Source organism: Dermacentor silvarum, chromosome 1 (assembly GCF_013339745.2).
Source record: "Dermacentor silvarum isolate Dsil-2018 chromosome 1, BIME_Dsil_1.4, whole genome shotgun sequence".
Classification (NCBI taxonomy): Eukaryota; Metazoa; Arthropoda; class Arachnida; order Ixodida; family Ixodidae; genus Dermacentor; species Dermacentor silvarum.
Genome location: NC_051154.1, coordinates 229,301,247 through 229,316,487, shown reverse-complemented (window position 1 = coordinate 229,316,487; position 15,241 = coordinate 229,301,247). Strand labels below are relative to the sequence as shown.

General features: G+C 45.7%; 1 protein-coding gene across 1 annotated transcript in view; it reads right to left on the bottom strand.

The window, feature by feature from the left end:
* LOC119436878 (cytochrome P450 4V2) overlaps positions 1-15,241 on the bottom strand; it is a 121,815-nt gene that overhangs the window by 16,150 nt on the left and 90,424 nt on the right. The window contains exons 4-7 of the mRNA XM_037703901.2: positions 11,828-12,015; positions 10,387-10,456; positions 4,988-5,114; positions 3,545-3,718 (exon numbers count right to left, since the gene is read on the bottom strand). Of these exons, the coding sequence (XP_037559829.1) occupies positions 3,545-3,718; positions 4,988-5,114; positions 10,387-10,456; positions 11,828-12,015 (559 nt within the window). The remainder of the gene's footprint in view (positions 1-3,544; positions 3,719-4,987; positions 5,115-10,386; positions 10,457-11,827; positions 12,016-15,241) is intronic.

Below are 15,241 nucleotides of genomic sequence, written 5' to 3'. Positions count from 1 at the left end.
AATAGCGAGTGGCCCCCGCAGTCGCGGTGTACACACTTCTGTATACGTGACCTGTTCTTGCCAGTTTTGTTCCGCATAGTGGCAAGAATGAAACCACCAACCACAGCAACGGAAGACGGACGACGCCGAACTTCTTGGTGAAACCGTGGTTGGCACCAGTATGATGGTCGTAAAACCTTATCATTTAACCTTTTCATACAAAGCTTGAAGAGGTGCTTTGTCATCGAGAGATAACTTGAGGAAACAAGTAACACTGAATTATTATTATTTGTGTTATAGAATTTCACATTTGAGGAAGATCGCGTCTTGCGTACCCTGGACATCTTGTGGTTGCTGTGAGTGGCAACTATCCTGCCATTCGGCGATTCAACTTTGCTGGATCGACTGCCTGTGGCTGGGAGTGTCATTTACGAACGCATATTCTTACGATATTGGAATGCACGATAAACGAACATGCTACTCTTGTGAATCCGAAGCAACCCTCGAGCACATGTTGCGCTCGTGACTGTCCAGCGCATCTCTTTAGAGAATGCACTAAGCCAGCTGAACTTCTGAGACGAATATTCTTGGATCGCGGTCCCGACGTCCATCGCTGGCGCAGAAAGCTATTCGAGCGCTACTACAGTTCTTTAAGTGCACCGGGTTGAGTGACTGTTCATAGTCTTGTGCATCCTCCCGCGAGCACACAGTGTTTCCTTTCTCTCTCTTTCTGTTCCCCTTTTTCCTTATCCCCAGTGTAAGGTAGCAAACCGGACGCTCGTCTGGTTGACCTCCCTACCTTTCCTCTCCTTGCTTTCTCTCTTTGATTCTTTCCCTCTTTCTTTCTTTCTTTCTTTCTTTCTTTCTTTCTTTCTTTCTTCTTTCTTTCTTTCTTTCTTTCTTTCTTTCTTTCTATAAACAATGACAAACATGGGGAAAAATATTTTTGTGACTTTGGTACAACAAGGGGCCGTGAAGGCTATGCGTGAATTGTCGACCGCTTGGAGGGTTCGGAGAGTGCCACAGAAATGGTGGTGTTGTAAACATTCCTAGAAATAGTCTTTATCAACGCTTTGGTTTATTATGGTTGACAGTTCTCTTTTGCTGTTGCGTTGCTCGAATGCAAAGAGTGACATGACAGTCCTACAAAAAAAAAAAAAAAAAAAGAGAGTGAGATTGATGTCTTTTTTTGTTTATTGTTATAAATTGTGTATGCACGCAGACAGAAGAGACACATTAATCGTAAATACCAAATCCACCTCTGCTTTGTGTAATGAAGAGGCTGTAAAATTCTAGCGGAAAGGGCACTACACCTTCCTGTCGTCCAAGAAGTCAGAGAAAGAGCGCCTGAAAACAAAATAAAAAATGGGCGACACATCACGAAGTTTATTATAATGCAATGAAACGTAGAAACCCAACTAGAGTGAAAGGTGAGAGTGATCACCATATTAAAATAAAATCACAGAAACATTGTTGCATAGAAATGTCTCAAAAGCAACACGCCAGTGGGGAAAATCAATAGCAATTATTAAATAAACAATCTGCAGCAATCACATCTGCACATGTATTTAGGGGATAGGTTCCCTCGGCTTCAGAAAAGACGAACCAGCCTCAGCTTATCGAGATGCACAGTCACCTAACAGAAAGTCGGCCTGGGGCTGTACTTTGGTTGCGATTCTATTCTTCTGATTGTGTTTGTCATCCGTCTACTATTATCTACATTGACATCCCTTGACACGACTTACCGCGGTTATACCGGGTGCACGACTTCGTGCGCGGTGATGATGAACGGCAAAAATGATGGAAAATGAAAATATTCGTTATAAACTACAGCTCCAGGGCACATGACACGTGTATAGGCAAGCCGACAGTCGGAACCCACGCAAGAAGGCCTAAATCAGGTCTTTGATCTCTGCCCTGGCCGAAACTACGATCCAATTACGTGGCTCGTTGTAGTGGAGGCACCGGATTACTTTTTGACCACCTGATCTTCCTGAAGCATATAAGACCAAATGCACGGTACGCGAGCGTTTTGCATTCCGTCCGCATCGAAATGCATCCGCCGCGGCCGTAATCGGACCCGCGACTTCGAGCTCAGCAGCGTAAGGCCATATAGCCACTGAGCTGCCACGGCGGGTCATTGCGCATTATTTACTTCCCACAAATGCACTTTCCGCACCTCATTCCAGTTTACCAACGGACTCCAGCGGGCTAAAGAAGCCAGCTGATAAATATTTGGCGTGAGGTTCCCCAATCCAAAGATATAGGTACCTATATAGCCGTTGACGCCCTATAATGATTCGACACGCTGTCTATGTATCTTCTCGCAATCCTGCCTGCTTGCCAGATGCCCTGTACCGAATGCAACATTAAGCCGTATTCTTGCCGTCAGGCCTGTCTCGTTGCCACCGAGCTAAAAATGCCTGCAGTAAAACCGTATCCTTGCTTTTGTGTTGCCAGAATCCACATCAAGGGCGCCTTACCATTCCGGACATTCCGGCTACCAAACGGGCCAGATTGTTACTTTTATACGAAGCGCACAGCGGTCGCATGCGCGTTTACACAGCGATGCATCGGTGAGACCTTCTAGTTTAGTAGCCACCACTGTTATTACGGCGGAATATGTCATTATTTTAAACATCTCGCTTTTTTGGCGCTGACTATGCCTGCCGTACTCGCATACATCTGTGTTATACTGCCTCTTTCAATAATTAGGAAGTTCCAGCCGTAGTCTTTTTGCTTATTTATAAGTGGATGCGTTATTTTCTTTGCCTCTGCATCGAAGTGCACCGGCAGTGCCCGGAAAGGACGAACGGTCCACTTGCCTCATAAGGGGTGGCGGTCGTGTAAAACATCTCAGATCTTTAGATGTCGGACTGCAATGGTGTCTCGCTTAATTCGCATTTCGCTTTCTAGTGGATTTTGTTACATAGGTCAGACTGGTGGCTGGTTGAAATGGTGGTTGACAGAACACGCATCCCCAGTTTAAGAATAACGAGTTGGCACACTTGGAGATGCATTGTCACGCTTGCCAGTGTAATCCTGTCTTAGATAACACGATTTTTTTGTTTAGGCACAAGGACGATCCATCCCACTAGTATGTGAAATCCTACTATATTGCGAAGATTGGCGATGCCAGCTTCAGCCAGCCGTCGATATAGCGTTGACGCCGAAGGAAATATGTTTCCTGAGTACTTCGTCTATGCGTTGAACAAATGTTTGCATTGCTGGTTTGATTTTTTAGCATACTTTGCGCACATCAATAAAAGTGGTTAGTCAAGAGTCAGGGCTACGTCCTGTTCAACTTCATTCAATCTACATTTCGCGCGTTTATAATCATGACTGCGGCTAAAAGGCAGCTCTCCATAACTTACTCTGTGCACTACACCATAGTTCCGGTGAAATCGTCGCTGATGTAAGATAGGTTCATTACCGAACAGTTGAGAAAGCACACGAAGTAGATTTTCACTTAATGGTAGGCCAATGTGGTGTCAATGGAAGTAATCGAGTAGACGCAGCCGCCTGTTCCGCGCGCGACCATGAAAACTCTGGTCAGCTGCCGTACCTCGAACATGAAGGTGTCCACCTCTTCGCGGATGTCCTCTTCAGAGATGCTGTTCTCGTTGATGTGGTGGTCAAGCAGGACGTCGAGGAACATTGGGCGCTTCTTGAGCTCGTCGCTGGAGTCCGTGATGAGCCGCTTCTCGGAGAGCTTGACGTCTTTCCGCTCACGTATCACCTGCACGCCAGCCGGCGAACGCAATAGTGTCTCGTTAATTGTCAACTTTCTTCAACTTAATTAACAAAAGCCTTACTGTATGGCTCTCAACCGTGTGGGTCGTGCTTCCGCTATTCTTGTGTGTTGTATTGTGGTGCTCTTTCCGCAATACTAAGGACAGTTATTATCAAGGAACTGCACTTCATCCGTTATAACGAGTGTCGGTGCAGTTCGTATTTGTCAGTCACTCGTTATCCACGTTTTATAACAATTTCTAGCTTTCTATCCTGCGTTACAAACGTGTTAGTTCTTCCCATTTTTTCCTAGTGAAATATTTGCGCTCTTGATGTACAATGCATAACATTGTAGATACTTTAAACTGTAGGGTACATAACCAGACGACTTACTATGACACCCTCTGTGTGCAATATTTTAATACACCCTAACAGAGGCTAGAACTTAACTCTTTCAAAATAACATTCGAAACGAAGCACGCAACAACGTTAACAAAGCGCTGTTACTTTGCGCCGTTTACGTTCTCTAATTGCAACGAAACAGAGAGTCTTTTGTTCGCTAACGCGGCTACACCATTGTCCATTGTCGTCCGTGCATGGTGGTAGCGCCTTTTTAAGTAGAACATTCTAATGACCGCCTCACAATTGGTACGTACGCTAGTGTTAGCTATTGGCTGTTATCTATTGCACATCGTGCTTCCAGGCAGTCTTGAAGTGCTCATAAAGGCTTGTGCATCGACGTTGCCAGCGCATAATTACTTATAAACAAAGGGAAATTGACTGGAGTGAGACAATACCGTTATTACTCAAATACACCTTTTAAAATGCACTTATTAGTTCTATCATCAAATGGAAGAGAAACCATAGATTAAAAGAAGGGTTTCTTCGTAAAGAGATGGCAATCTTTATTAGGGTGCAAGCTATTTTTTCTATCAAGCTACCTGCCTTCCACCGTGCCTCCTTTATCTTCCCTCCATTGCAATAGGTCATAAAACTAGAAGATGGAACTTGCTCTTTCACAAATTGAGTCTCGCTAATGTCAATCCTCCCTGCAGCTTGGCATCTTGAAAAGGAAGTGACGAATGCCCGTGTGAACGCGGCACGTTACGTCCGCAGAAGCGTTTTGCGCACTTGTCAAAGTGACTTGCTAAAGCTGAATTCTAGCCTCGATAATGTACCTTTAGGGTGCAAGAATTGGAGAATGAATCTGAACATTGACAAAACTATTTGTGGTTTGACCGAGCATGTGCCACACCGGACAAAGAAGCACGCCTACCTTTTTGGTGAATGTGTGGATGGCGCTTATGTCGTGGTGGTAGAGGCGTCCGTTGCTCGTTAGCCGGTAAAGAGAGTCCAGCCACAGCCACGGCCGCACGGCACGGTTGATGAAGTTGCTGCCCACTCTCCAGGTGGCGCCACCATGCGACACGAAAGGCGCCAGTTGAAAGCTAGGGCATACACCACCATGTCCCCGCTCAACAATAACCATCGCTACGGCTAACATCGCATTGTTCCTGGCATGATATGGGTTACACGTAGCGAGTGATATACTGCGTGAAGCTTTGCTTAAGCCTGCAACAGCCCTAATAACTTTGCGTGAAAAGCGTATTTCAACGACTAGTATTGTTTACCTGTGTATGCGATAAGTGATATTCACGCAAAGGATAAACTGCAATCATCATAACTCACTCTTAGGAGTGCTCTAATGAGAAATTAATGCGCCACGACGTTACTACCACTTAATGGTGGTAGAAGAGTTGGGCCATAAGGCACATCCCGAGTGTTTGGACAGATGTCACGTCGAATTCTGGCGCATGCAGCGTTTGGCTTTCTTTTATCATCATCATCAGACTATTTTTATGTCCACTGCAGGACGAAGGCCTCTCCCAGCGATCTCCGATTACCCCTTTCTTGCGCTAGCGCATTCCAAGTTGCACCTGCAACTTTTTTCATTTCATCACCCCACCTAATTTTCTGCCGTCCTCGACTGCACTTCCCTTCCCCTGGAACCCATTGTGTAACTCTAATGGTCCATAGGTTATGTGCCCTATGCACAACATGGCCTACCCAGATCCATTTTCTCCCTCTTGATGTGAACTAGAATATTAGCTATCCCCGTTTGCTCTCTGATCCACACCTCTCTCTTCCTGTCTCTTAACGTAGGGACTTGCATTTCTCGTTCCATCCGTATTTTCACGGCCCTTGTTCTCAAGCTTCTTTGTTAACCTCCAACTTTCTGCTCTATATGTTGCTACCGGTAAAATGCAACGATTGTATGCTTTTTTTTTTCAACGACCACTGTAAGCTCCCAGTCAGGATTTGGTAATACCTGCCGTATGCGCTCTACCCCATGATCAGGGTCCCCTGTGAATAATCGACCTAGATAAACGCACTCCTGCACAGACTCTAGAGGATGACTGGCAATCCTGAATTCTTGTTTCCTTGCCAGGCTATTGAGCATTCCCTTTGTCTTCTGCATATTAATCTTCAACCCCACTCTTACACTTTCTCGGTTAAGGTCCTCAATCAATTGTTGCAATTCCTCCCCAGCGTTGATGAAGAGGACAATGTCATCTGCAAACCAGAGGTTGTTGAGATATTCGCCATTGATCCTCACTCCTAATTCTTCCCAGTGTAATAGCGTGAATACTTCTTGTAAGAATGTAGTGAATAGCATTGGAGAGATTGTGTCTCATTGCGTGACCACATTTAAGGCGAAAGCCTTTAAGGGCTCTTACTCGCGGCCTCCGACCCTCCGTCCGTCCGTGCCCTGGAATGGTGCCAGCTGTGGCCTCTCCCCCTCACATTCTCTCAGCAATCACGTGATGGCACAACAGCGCATAGCAACAGTTGTGCCGCCACAGCTGTGGCCTCTCCCGCTTACACTCTCTCAGCAATCGATGGCACAGCGGCGCGCGCGGCAAGAGAGAGAGAATAAACTTTTTTATTGAGAGAATATTTTAAGAGTTGTCTTCGGAGTGGTCTCCCCTTTCCAAAAAACCTTAACTTTCACCGCGTCCATGGCCCTCGCTACCAGCTGGCGCTGGCTTGCGAGGGTGGAGCCGGCTAGGGCACTCTCCCAAAGCTCAGGTGTGTGGTATGGATTGGGTGATTCTCTAAGGGGTGATTCTGTACAGCCCCCTACCATGTGGTGAGGGTGCCCCGTGCTCCACAAAAGTGGCAAACTGGAGAGGACATGTAGGGGCAACTCTCCTTCGTCAGACATCTCGTTGCAGCAGTCGAGTTAGTCGGATGGCTCGCAAACGGCCCGGTGATGATTCCACGGCAAGCGGTTCGGAGAATCGCCCCAAGAATGTGGATTCCCCCGATACCAAACGCCAGAAGAAGAATGAGCGAATGCGCCTGCGGCGGTAGTCAGTCGAATGGGCACAGGCTTTCGCCGAACACACTTTGGAATTTACAGTGTCCTTAAATTTTTTTGATAAATATTTTCCCACTTTTCTTGTCGAGGATTAAGGTAGCTGTGGAGTCTTTGTAGATATTTGCCAAGATATTCACGTACGCTTCCTGTACTCCTTGATTACGAAATGACTCCATGACTGCTGGTATCTCTTTGAATCCAATGCAAAATAATCTATGAAAGCTATGGAGAGAGGCTGGTTGTACTCCGCGGGTTTCTCGATTACCTGATTGATGACACGGATATGATCCTCTTCCTGAAGTCAGCCTGTTCTCTTGGTTGACTGAAGTCAAGTGTTGCCCTGATTCTATTGGAAATCATCTTGGTGAATGTTTTATACAATACTGAAAGCAAGCTAATGGGCTTATAATTTTTCAATTGTTTAATGTCCCCCTTCCTATGGATTACTATAATGTTAGCATCCTTTCAGCTTTCTGGTACACTTGAAGTCGTGAGACATTGCACATAAAAGCCTGCAAGCTTTTCAAGCATACTATTCCCACCATCTTTGATTAAATCGACTGTTATTCCATCTTTTACGTACGAATAGGTACAAATGAGAAGTTAGTGTGAAGAAGCTCAGCTGAATGATGGCAGAGACACTTACTTTGAGAAATACGAGGATACATTAGACACCTTTCATCGATACCGTCAGTATTACTACTACGTTATCGTCGGGTGTGCACAGCATAGCCCCAAAGGTTGCTGAGGCGTGCGCGGCAGAGGTGGTGTTCGCAGGTGGAGCGCGGCGGTCAGCGTCGGTCAGCGAGAAAAGCAATGTTCTCGTGGGATGAAGGCGACTTGCGTAAGGGGCCACGTCGGCTATCATCGCATATAAAATTCTCGTGGTTATGTTCTGTAGATTGCAACCTTTGCGGCGCATGATGAACTATGATGTCGACAGCACATCCAGATAAGTTCGTCGAGTAATACTTACATTCTCCCTGAATTCGTGCAGCTAGGGCAAAAGAAGTGCACTAAAATAATCCTCATTCCTTCCTGACGTTACGCCAATGCTCCCCAGGACAAAACCGTCACGTGAATACCAATTTAGCATAATAATTCAGTGCAAGTGGAGAGTTCCTGAGGGTTACATTATATCGATATCTTTTGATCGTAGGGTCATTCCCATCACTGATGGATTCGATTGTTTCTAACTAGGGGCAGGCGAATATTCGAAGTATCGAATACTAATCGAACACTACACGCTAACTATTCATATTCGAAAGTAAACTAATTAGTATTTTCGAATATTTGAAACGAACCAAATATTTCGCAACAACCGAATTTTTAAGTTTGATTACTGTTCTCCGTCTGCTAAATAAAGTATTGCAAATTACAAGAAGTGGGACAACGGTTAAAGTTTTAGAAGCAATGCAGAAACAAAACGGGTAATGCAAGCTTTGTTTTCAGTTTCCTGGCGGAAGCCTATATGTCAACTTGTGATTTTCGGTTGTAGTCTGTCGTTTAGCGTTCTTGGTACTCTATAGTCATGTAGCCACCCTTTTTTATATGTAATGAAACGATAGGTTGGTGCCTTTATTGGCACTGTCATGTAGCAGTTCTCCCTTTTACGGTACAACTTGTGATGTTTTCCTTGCAACGGGAATTTTTACATGTCTACGGAACACAAGCAGCCATTTTTTTTTTCGTTTTCCAGAACTTCTGATCTTTTCTTCGGCAACCGTTATATTCAGCGTTTTTTTAAAAGCTCGTTATACAGGAGCCATTCTTTCTTGGAAAGAGTGTTTGCAACGAGGCTCAAAGGTTGTTGATAAGCTATTCAAGCAGTTTGTTTTCTTGTGACAATTACTGATCTCGGGTTTAAAACTGATGCTTTGTTTCTAATAGCTCGCTGTCTTATTTGCGCTAGTCAGTACAGGCGAGGTACCTAATTATACCGAAAAAATATTCGTGCAGCAAATATATGCCTTAGGCTTTGACTATTCGATATTCTATTCCATATTCGATACTATATTATTCGTATTCTATTCCATATTCGATACTATATTATTCGTATTCGATTCGCATTCGATAAAGTTAATATCCCCCCCCCCCCCCCTCTCTGTTTCTAACACTTGGTGGTTCTAAGTGGTGTACCATCCTGTACACAGGCTGTTTTTATAGGTTGTGCAGATTTTGGCAGCGAAACCATGACCGCCACGCAAACTGTTTTCTTGCTCGGGACTTTCTGCGTCTTGTGCTTTGGTGAAACCGCAGTTGCTAGAGGTTCTTTTTTTTTCTTGCCTTGCTTTTGACGAAATTTGTTTAGAGTGAAACAAAACTTTTGAATTGCTGTACTTTCCATAACGTAATCTGGAATGCATGCTTACGTTACCAGGTAATTTTCAGCACCCTGCTGGACTAGCAAGTTCATATTTAGACATTAAAATTGCGTAAGCCGTGACTATAAGGCAGTGAAGTAGATAGGACGGCGCTTTTCTTGTCTTGTGCTAAAGTATTGTGCTTGTTTCCGCAATTTTTATGATTAAGGAGGAAAACTTTTCAGTTTATCATCATCACTATTGGCACGGTCCACAATGGTTGCGTGCATCTGTGAGCTCTGACTAGGCGTGTCTTCCTATTACTTCATCACAACGAGCACGTGCATAACCTAAAGCAACACGGCAGTGGGGCAACGTGAAAACGTACGAAAGGCCAGCCTATCATTCGTTGCTCACTCACACTCGATCGTAACTACCCGCAACGCATGCACATCGGAGCTAAAAATAACTTTTTAGCGATCAGTAATTGATTTTAGTAGAACCAATTCATCCGTGGTGGATAACAATTCATTTCTACTTTCGAAGTGATGTTCATCACAAACTGCATCAACTCAAAGACCATGTATGCACAACGCATGCACACGCGCTTTCAATGGTTGGCGTTCCGTCCGCACAAACCGGTTTGTGTCAGCACATACTTTTTTTTTTCTGCGTAACATGCCACACTGCGAAATACAAGCTCGCTGTGTTCGCCTATACCTAAACCTGTTATCAAACGACGCTCGTTGCGGCTTGCTCCTTGCCGTTACTCAGGTATTCAGAATCCCTAAAAAAAAAAAAAAAAAGGCAAGCGATGGTGTTAAAGCCGATGGCGCAGTCTCTTTGGCGTTCGTCAAACTACTATCTGTAAAGTGTCTACGCACATTTTCATATTTCCGGAAAGCGACAGACATCGGCAGCCCTTTCCCGCTCATCAGCTGTGCAGAATGTTAGCACCGCGAGCATTTTTCAGGCAGGATGGCATCTCACCTGTAGATGTTGCTCACGTACGTAGAAGTCGGGTTCGTCTGCGCATTCACCTTGACTCCCATGGCAGTCTCTGGGAAAGAGTCGCATGAACGTGAAGCGACGCATTAGGAGGAGCGCGAGTTAGAATGTTTACCCGAGAATGCGGATGCAGCGAGCACACGCCCAGCGGGCATGTTTACCTTGAAAGCGAGAGAAGCTGCCCAAAATGGATGACTAAGCAGTGACAGAAAATTAGCTGGTGGCGGAATGGCTTCATGCATATGAAGCACAAATGCGGCAGGGTAACACGGTAGAAGGGTTGAAATAACCATTCACCATTGAAACTGGGGAACGTTGTAGAGGTCGCCTGTCAAACTGATTTCACATTGTGAAATCACCAAATTATTATGAGGAATTTCAGTTTCAGTGCAACTTATTTTTCTTAATTGCTTAAATTTGAGACTATTTTCTCGCTTAGAGAGACAGAGCGATGTGGTTTATGAAAACTGGAGAAGCCTGGCCGCAGGCCTGGCATGGTACTCCAGATGTAGAGTGAAAGACGAAACAATGCCCGCAAAAAGAACACACGCATACATCCGACTCTAACATGCCATTCGCACTGAGAACCACCTACAATGTCTTGTTGTGACTAGATTGCCGCAAAAAGCGCCTGCGTTGCGCGTATCGCATGAGCGGTATTTCCACACGGACCGAAAATGTCCCGTAGCTCGTTCGAGTGTTGCCCTAACACATTACGTCGCGGAAAAGTGTAACAAGCGAAACAGCAGTATCGGTGAACCCAACAAATCTACCATTGGCGGCCCCCTCTACCATCACGATAATGAACCCGTGGACATACCACACTTGCTGTGGACTCGCTCAGCTACTGCAAGCATGAGACATCGTCATGCCGCAACAAGCTAAAGTCAGCATGCAAGATCAAAACGGCCTGCAAACATGGCTGAACGGCACCTCGGATCGCACGCTCTTACATCTTGGAAGGCCTGTGCCTGCTGTGAGCAGATGAGCCTGGCAATATTTTTACACAATCATCTCGCCGACCTTGCGCTCATACGCTCGGTACAAAGACGTTTTTACTGTTACTACTCGAGATGCAGATCATGACACATTGAAGCGGCATTCGTGGACGTTCTGTGCAAAGAGAATATAGCGGCTTTAGGCGCATTATTGGAACGTTACACGTCACGCACTGCGGGAAGTCTGGCATTAGGGCCTTATAATGAAAGTGCGTGATGTGCGGCAGGAATACGCCTCATTTAGCCCACCGTTGTTGCGGCATGTCTGATCCAGCCTACCAGTTAAATTTGTTCCAGCCTACCAGTTAAACGAGCAGAAAATTATGTCCGTTTCAGTGCACCCCCCATCCACGCAGACGCATCAGTCATTCTCAACACTTTGATTTTTTTTTTTCACAAAAATTCCTTTCTCACGGCGAGCGTACCGCAAATGATGTCGAGAGTGCAGGCAGTGACGAACTTGGTGATGTCGATTACACAGTGCGTCTGCTGCTGCAGCGCCTGCGCGAAGATTTCCCCTTGCTCGTTCATGATAGGTAGGAAGTCTTCGAGTATGCGAAAGTGGAACGCCGGCGTCAGCATCTTCCGCCGCGACTTCCACTTGGAGCCGGAACTGCAAAAGTAAAAAAAAAAAAAAATGTGTGGGATCTTCTTCCTATCTGTCAGTGGTAGTAGGGCTGTATTATCACTAGAACTAAAAGCCAAACACGCAAGAAAAAAATCAAGAAGAAGAAGAAGGTGTTATAGGGTATGCTGATTGTTTTTATCCGCTTAATTTAACCACCTGATTCATGGCCAATTCCCCGCAATGGGTATGCGCCACAAGCACTAAGGTGAAGAACAACAACAAAAATCAGGCACCAGGCATGCCGTGATGCTTGATGACTGCTGGAGAAGAAATAACAAATTATCAAGGGAAAGTACAACTAAAATAAAAGAAAACAATACGTGGCTTGGCCAGCTTCGTCTTCAGCGATGCCCACATGCAAAATAATCTTTGAAAGACTTTAGGTACCGGGAATAAGGCCCAAGAAGTTCTTGCGCATTCTTCTCACATTTCTGCTAGAGTCTGAACTGATGAACTCATGCTGACAGATCGTCGTGGCACAGAAAGAGACTCTCAGGCGGAGCAAATTGCTGGATCAGTCTGCCAGGCAAGCCTCGCCTGTAGTAACATTACCATCACCTGCTCTGTTCAGTGATTTGCATTGTTGAGGGCGCGCAAGATGCAGCAGAGCCTGTATTCTGCAATCAATGAGGGCAGGTTTTGCGCACAAACTAGGAGACTATAACACGCACCAGACACAGACAAGCATTGGTGTTTTTTTTTTCACGAGTTATTATGTCCCAGTTTGTGCACAAATGCTGCCATCATGCATAGACTATACAGATACCAACTCGCCCAAACCAGTGCCCTACTCAGCTGTATTCTGCGTACATTCGTATGAGGAATACAGCTGAACATACACGGCTTGCGCTGGACGGAGATGTGTGCAGTGAATATATAAAAGCAGCCGAACCTCCGTTGGTTACAACACAGCTGGTGCTCTCAAAGCTATAGTGCGGGATTCAACAAATCGTGCTTTGATGGGAGCGGTAGACACGACAATCGGCAGACAAGACTTTGATGGCAGCATCCTCTATTTCGGAGATGCTTTCGAGGAATCTTTTCAGTTTACCGCACTGCAATAGAGCCACCGAAATTCCATTCGATCGTAAAGAGCATACACTATAGCAACACATCAGCAAAATTGAGAAAGGGGATAATTCTTTGCACCGCAAGTCGGTGAATTAAGGTTATGAACAACCAGTGGCCCTAAAGCGACCGTGAGTTGTAAACTGGCACGGTTTCTATCGGAGGCGCCGTCTTTCGCGCATAACTAAATGACAGAAACGAGCATCCAAAAATGTCCAGAAAAAATATATCCTAGCCCCACATACTAAATTAAAGGTGCTGTTTTTAGCGACTGAAAACACTTACCACCTTGAGTGAGTCGGGGTCGGGGCCGAGTGGTTTTAACGAACGGATATCAAAATCGGTGATAAAAAAATCGTGTGCTGAAATAGTTCGTTTCATTATTAGCCACAGAGATGGATTATGATGATGATGATGATGAGGAGGATGATGATGATGACTGTATGAGCATTTCCTTTGAAGCGGCGTGATGGCACATGCCCGCAAGCTAGTTCTTTTAATTTTACTAGGGTCTAAATATTTAAATAGTTCTAAACACTAAGCTACATCAATGAAAAGAGTACGTTTTCTTCGTTGCATTTTTACCATTTATTTGCGTCCGCAATCTTCCAGCCGTCTCTAACTAGGCTCCCATGCCCAGAATAATTTACGTTTTCCCCATTGGTCCTTAAAACCCAAGGCCCGCGGGCAGGCCAGCTACTTTAACATTTGTCCCTGGAGGGATACTGCCACATTCCTAAAGGAGCATAATTAATGGTTTCTGCACCATTTCCACACTCTACGCACGAATCATCCTCTGAAAATTTTCTCCTAGAACACCGCGTTCTTAGACACCCTGATCTCGCTTCAAACAATAGGGCACTGCCACTTGAATTTTAAGTTTTTCCCTTGGGAAGTTATTGTTTTATTATTCAACATATTTTACTAGTTAATGTAGTGTCTCTGTTGCTATATCTAGCCAAGTAGTCCAAAGCCAGTTCGCAACTACGTAGCGTGAATACTGTTACATAGCCGCTTTATCGAACCGAATCTATATATGCAGTTCGCAACCCTGAAAGCGCAGCAATGGCGGATTCAGTAAAGCATGTGTCGGTTCCAATCGCGTGCCGTCATTATCCAATTCAATCGTTACATTTCATAGACACAACAGTTGGCTGGCTCTCCATCCCGTCTATCCAGTATACTGCTTCGGCATTTGTTCCGACTTTTCGTTTTGGACTGGTCAGCCTTATACGGCTTTCCTCCACGTTAGCTTATTTATTATTGGTTATCTTTACCCTCTCTGAACTATTTACATAATCTCACCGAGTGTAACCTAGACGCTCATCTATTTTAGTCTATATTACCTAGTTATCTTTCGAAGCAGGTTTTGCTCCGAGTATCCCACACTTCGGAAGACGCCCAGCCCACACCTACTTGTACTGCGTCACTTGTCTTTTTTCAACGCGCACCTATGGTGCTAGTCTTACAACAGTCCTTTTATTATTGCGATAGCGATTATATGAACACTCCAAAGCGGATTTCTGCCGTCGGCGTCGTCGGCGCCGTTGCCGTCGCCGTGAGGTTCCGTATGACGTCAACGGCGATGAAATCGTCACCGCGCTCCGGACGCTGTAAAGGCACGTTCACACCGACAGCGGAGCGTCTAAGTGGCCAAGCGGGTTTTCAACGCGGTGAGTCGGCGAGCGCATGTGCGAGTGAAAGCGCGAGAGGGACGCGCGCTTTCACGGGGAGCGAACGCAGGTCGGAGAGCAAACGCGCGTTCTGCACCGTGCTCCCTGAAGGGCTGCAGAATTAAGCGTCTCCTTCCTCCTTTAAAATCACCATATATAGAGAGCAAACGCGACTTCTTCCGCCACGCGAAAGGCTGGGGGGGGGGGGGGGAGGGCGGGAGGGAGGGAGGGGAGGCGACGTTAAGCTGCGGCACCAATTGCGTATTTATATACAAACGTTGCGAGGCGAGAAGGTGGTTAAGATTTCCGACGCTGCTCGACGAGTGTCCCATTCTGATCTCGTCGAAAACCTCCGAGCTGACTGTTGCCAGAGGCACCGGCAACAGTCATCGACGCCGCGCGCGTTCGGTGCGAACGCGGGAAAAACGCCGACGGGGTCGACAACAGTTCTGCGCGTTGCTGGTGCTGCT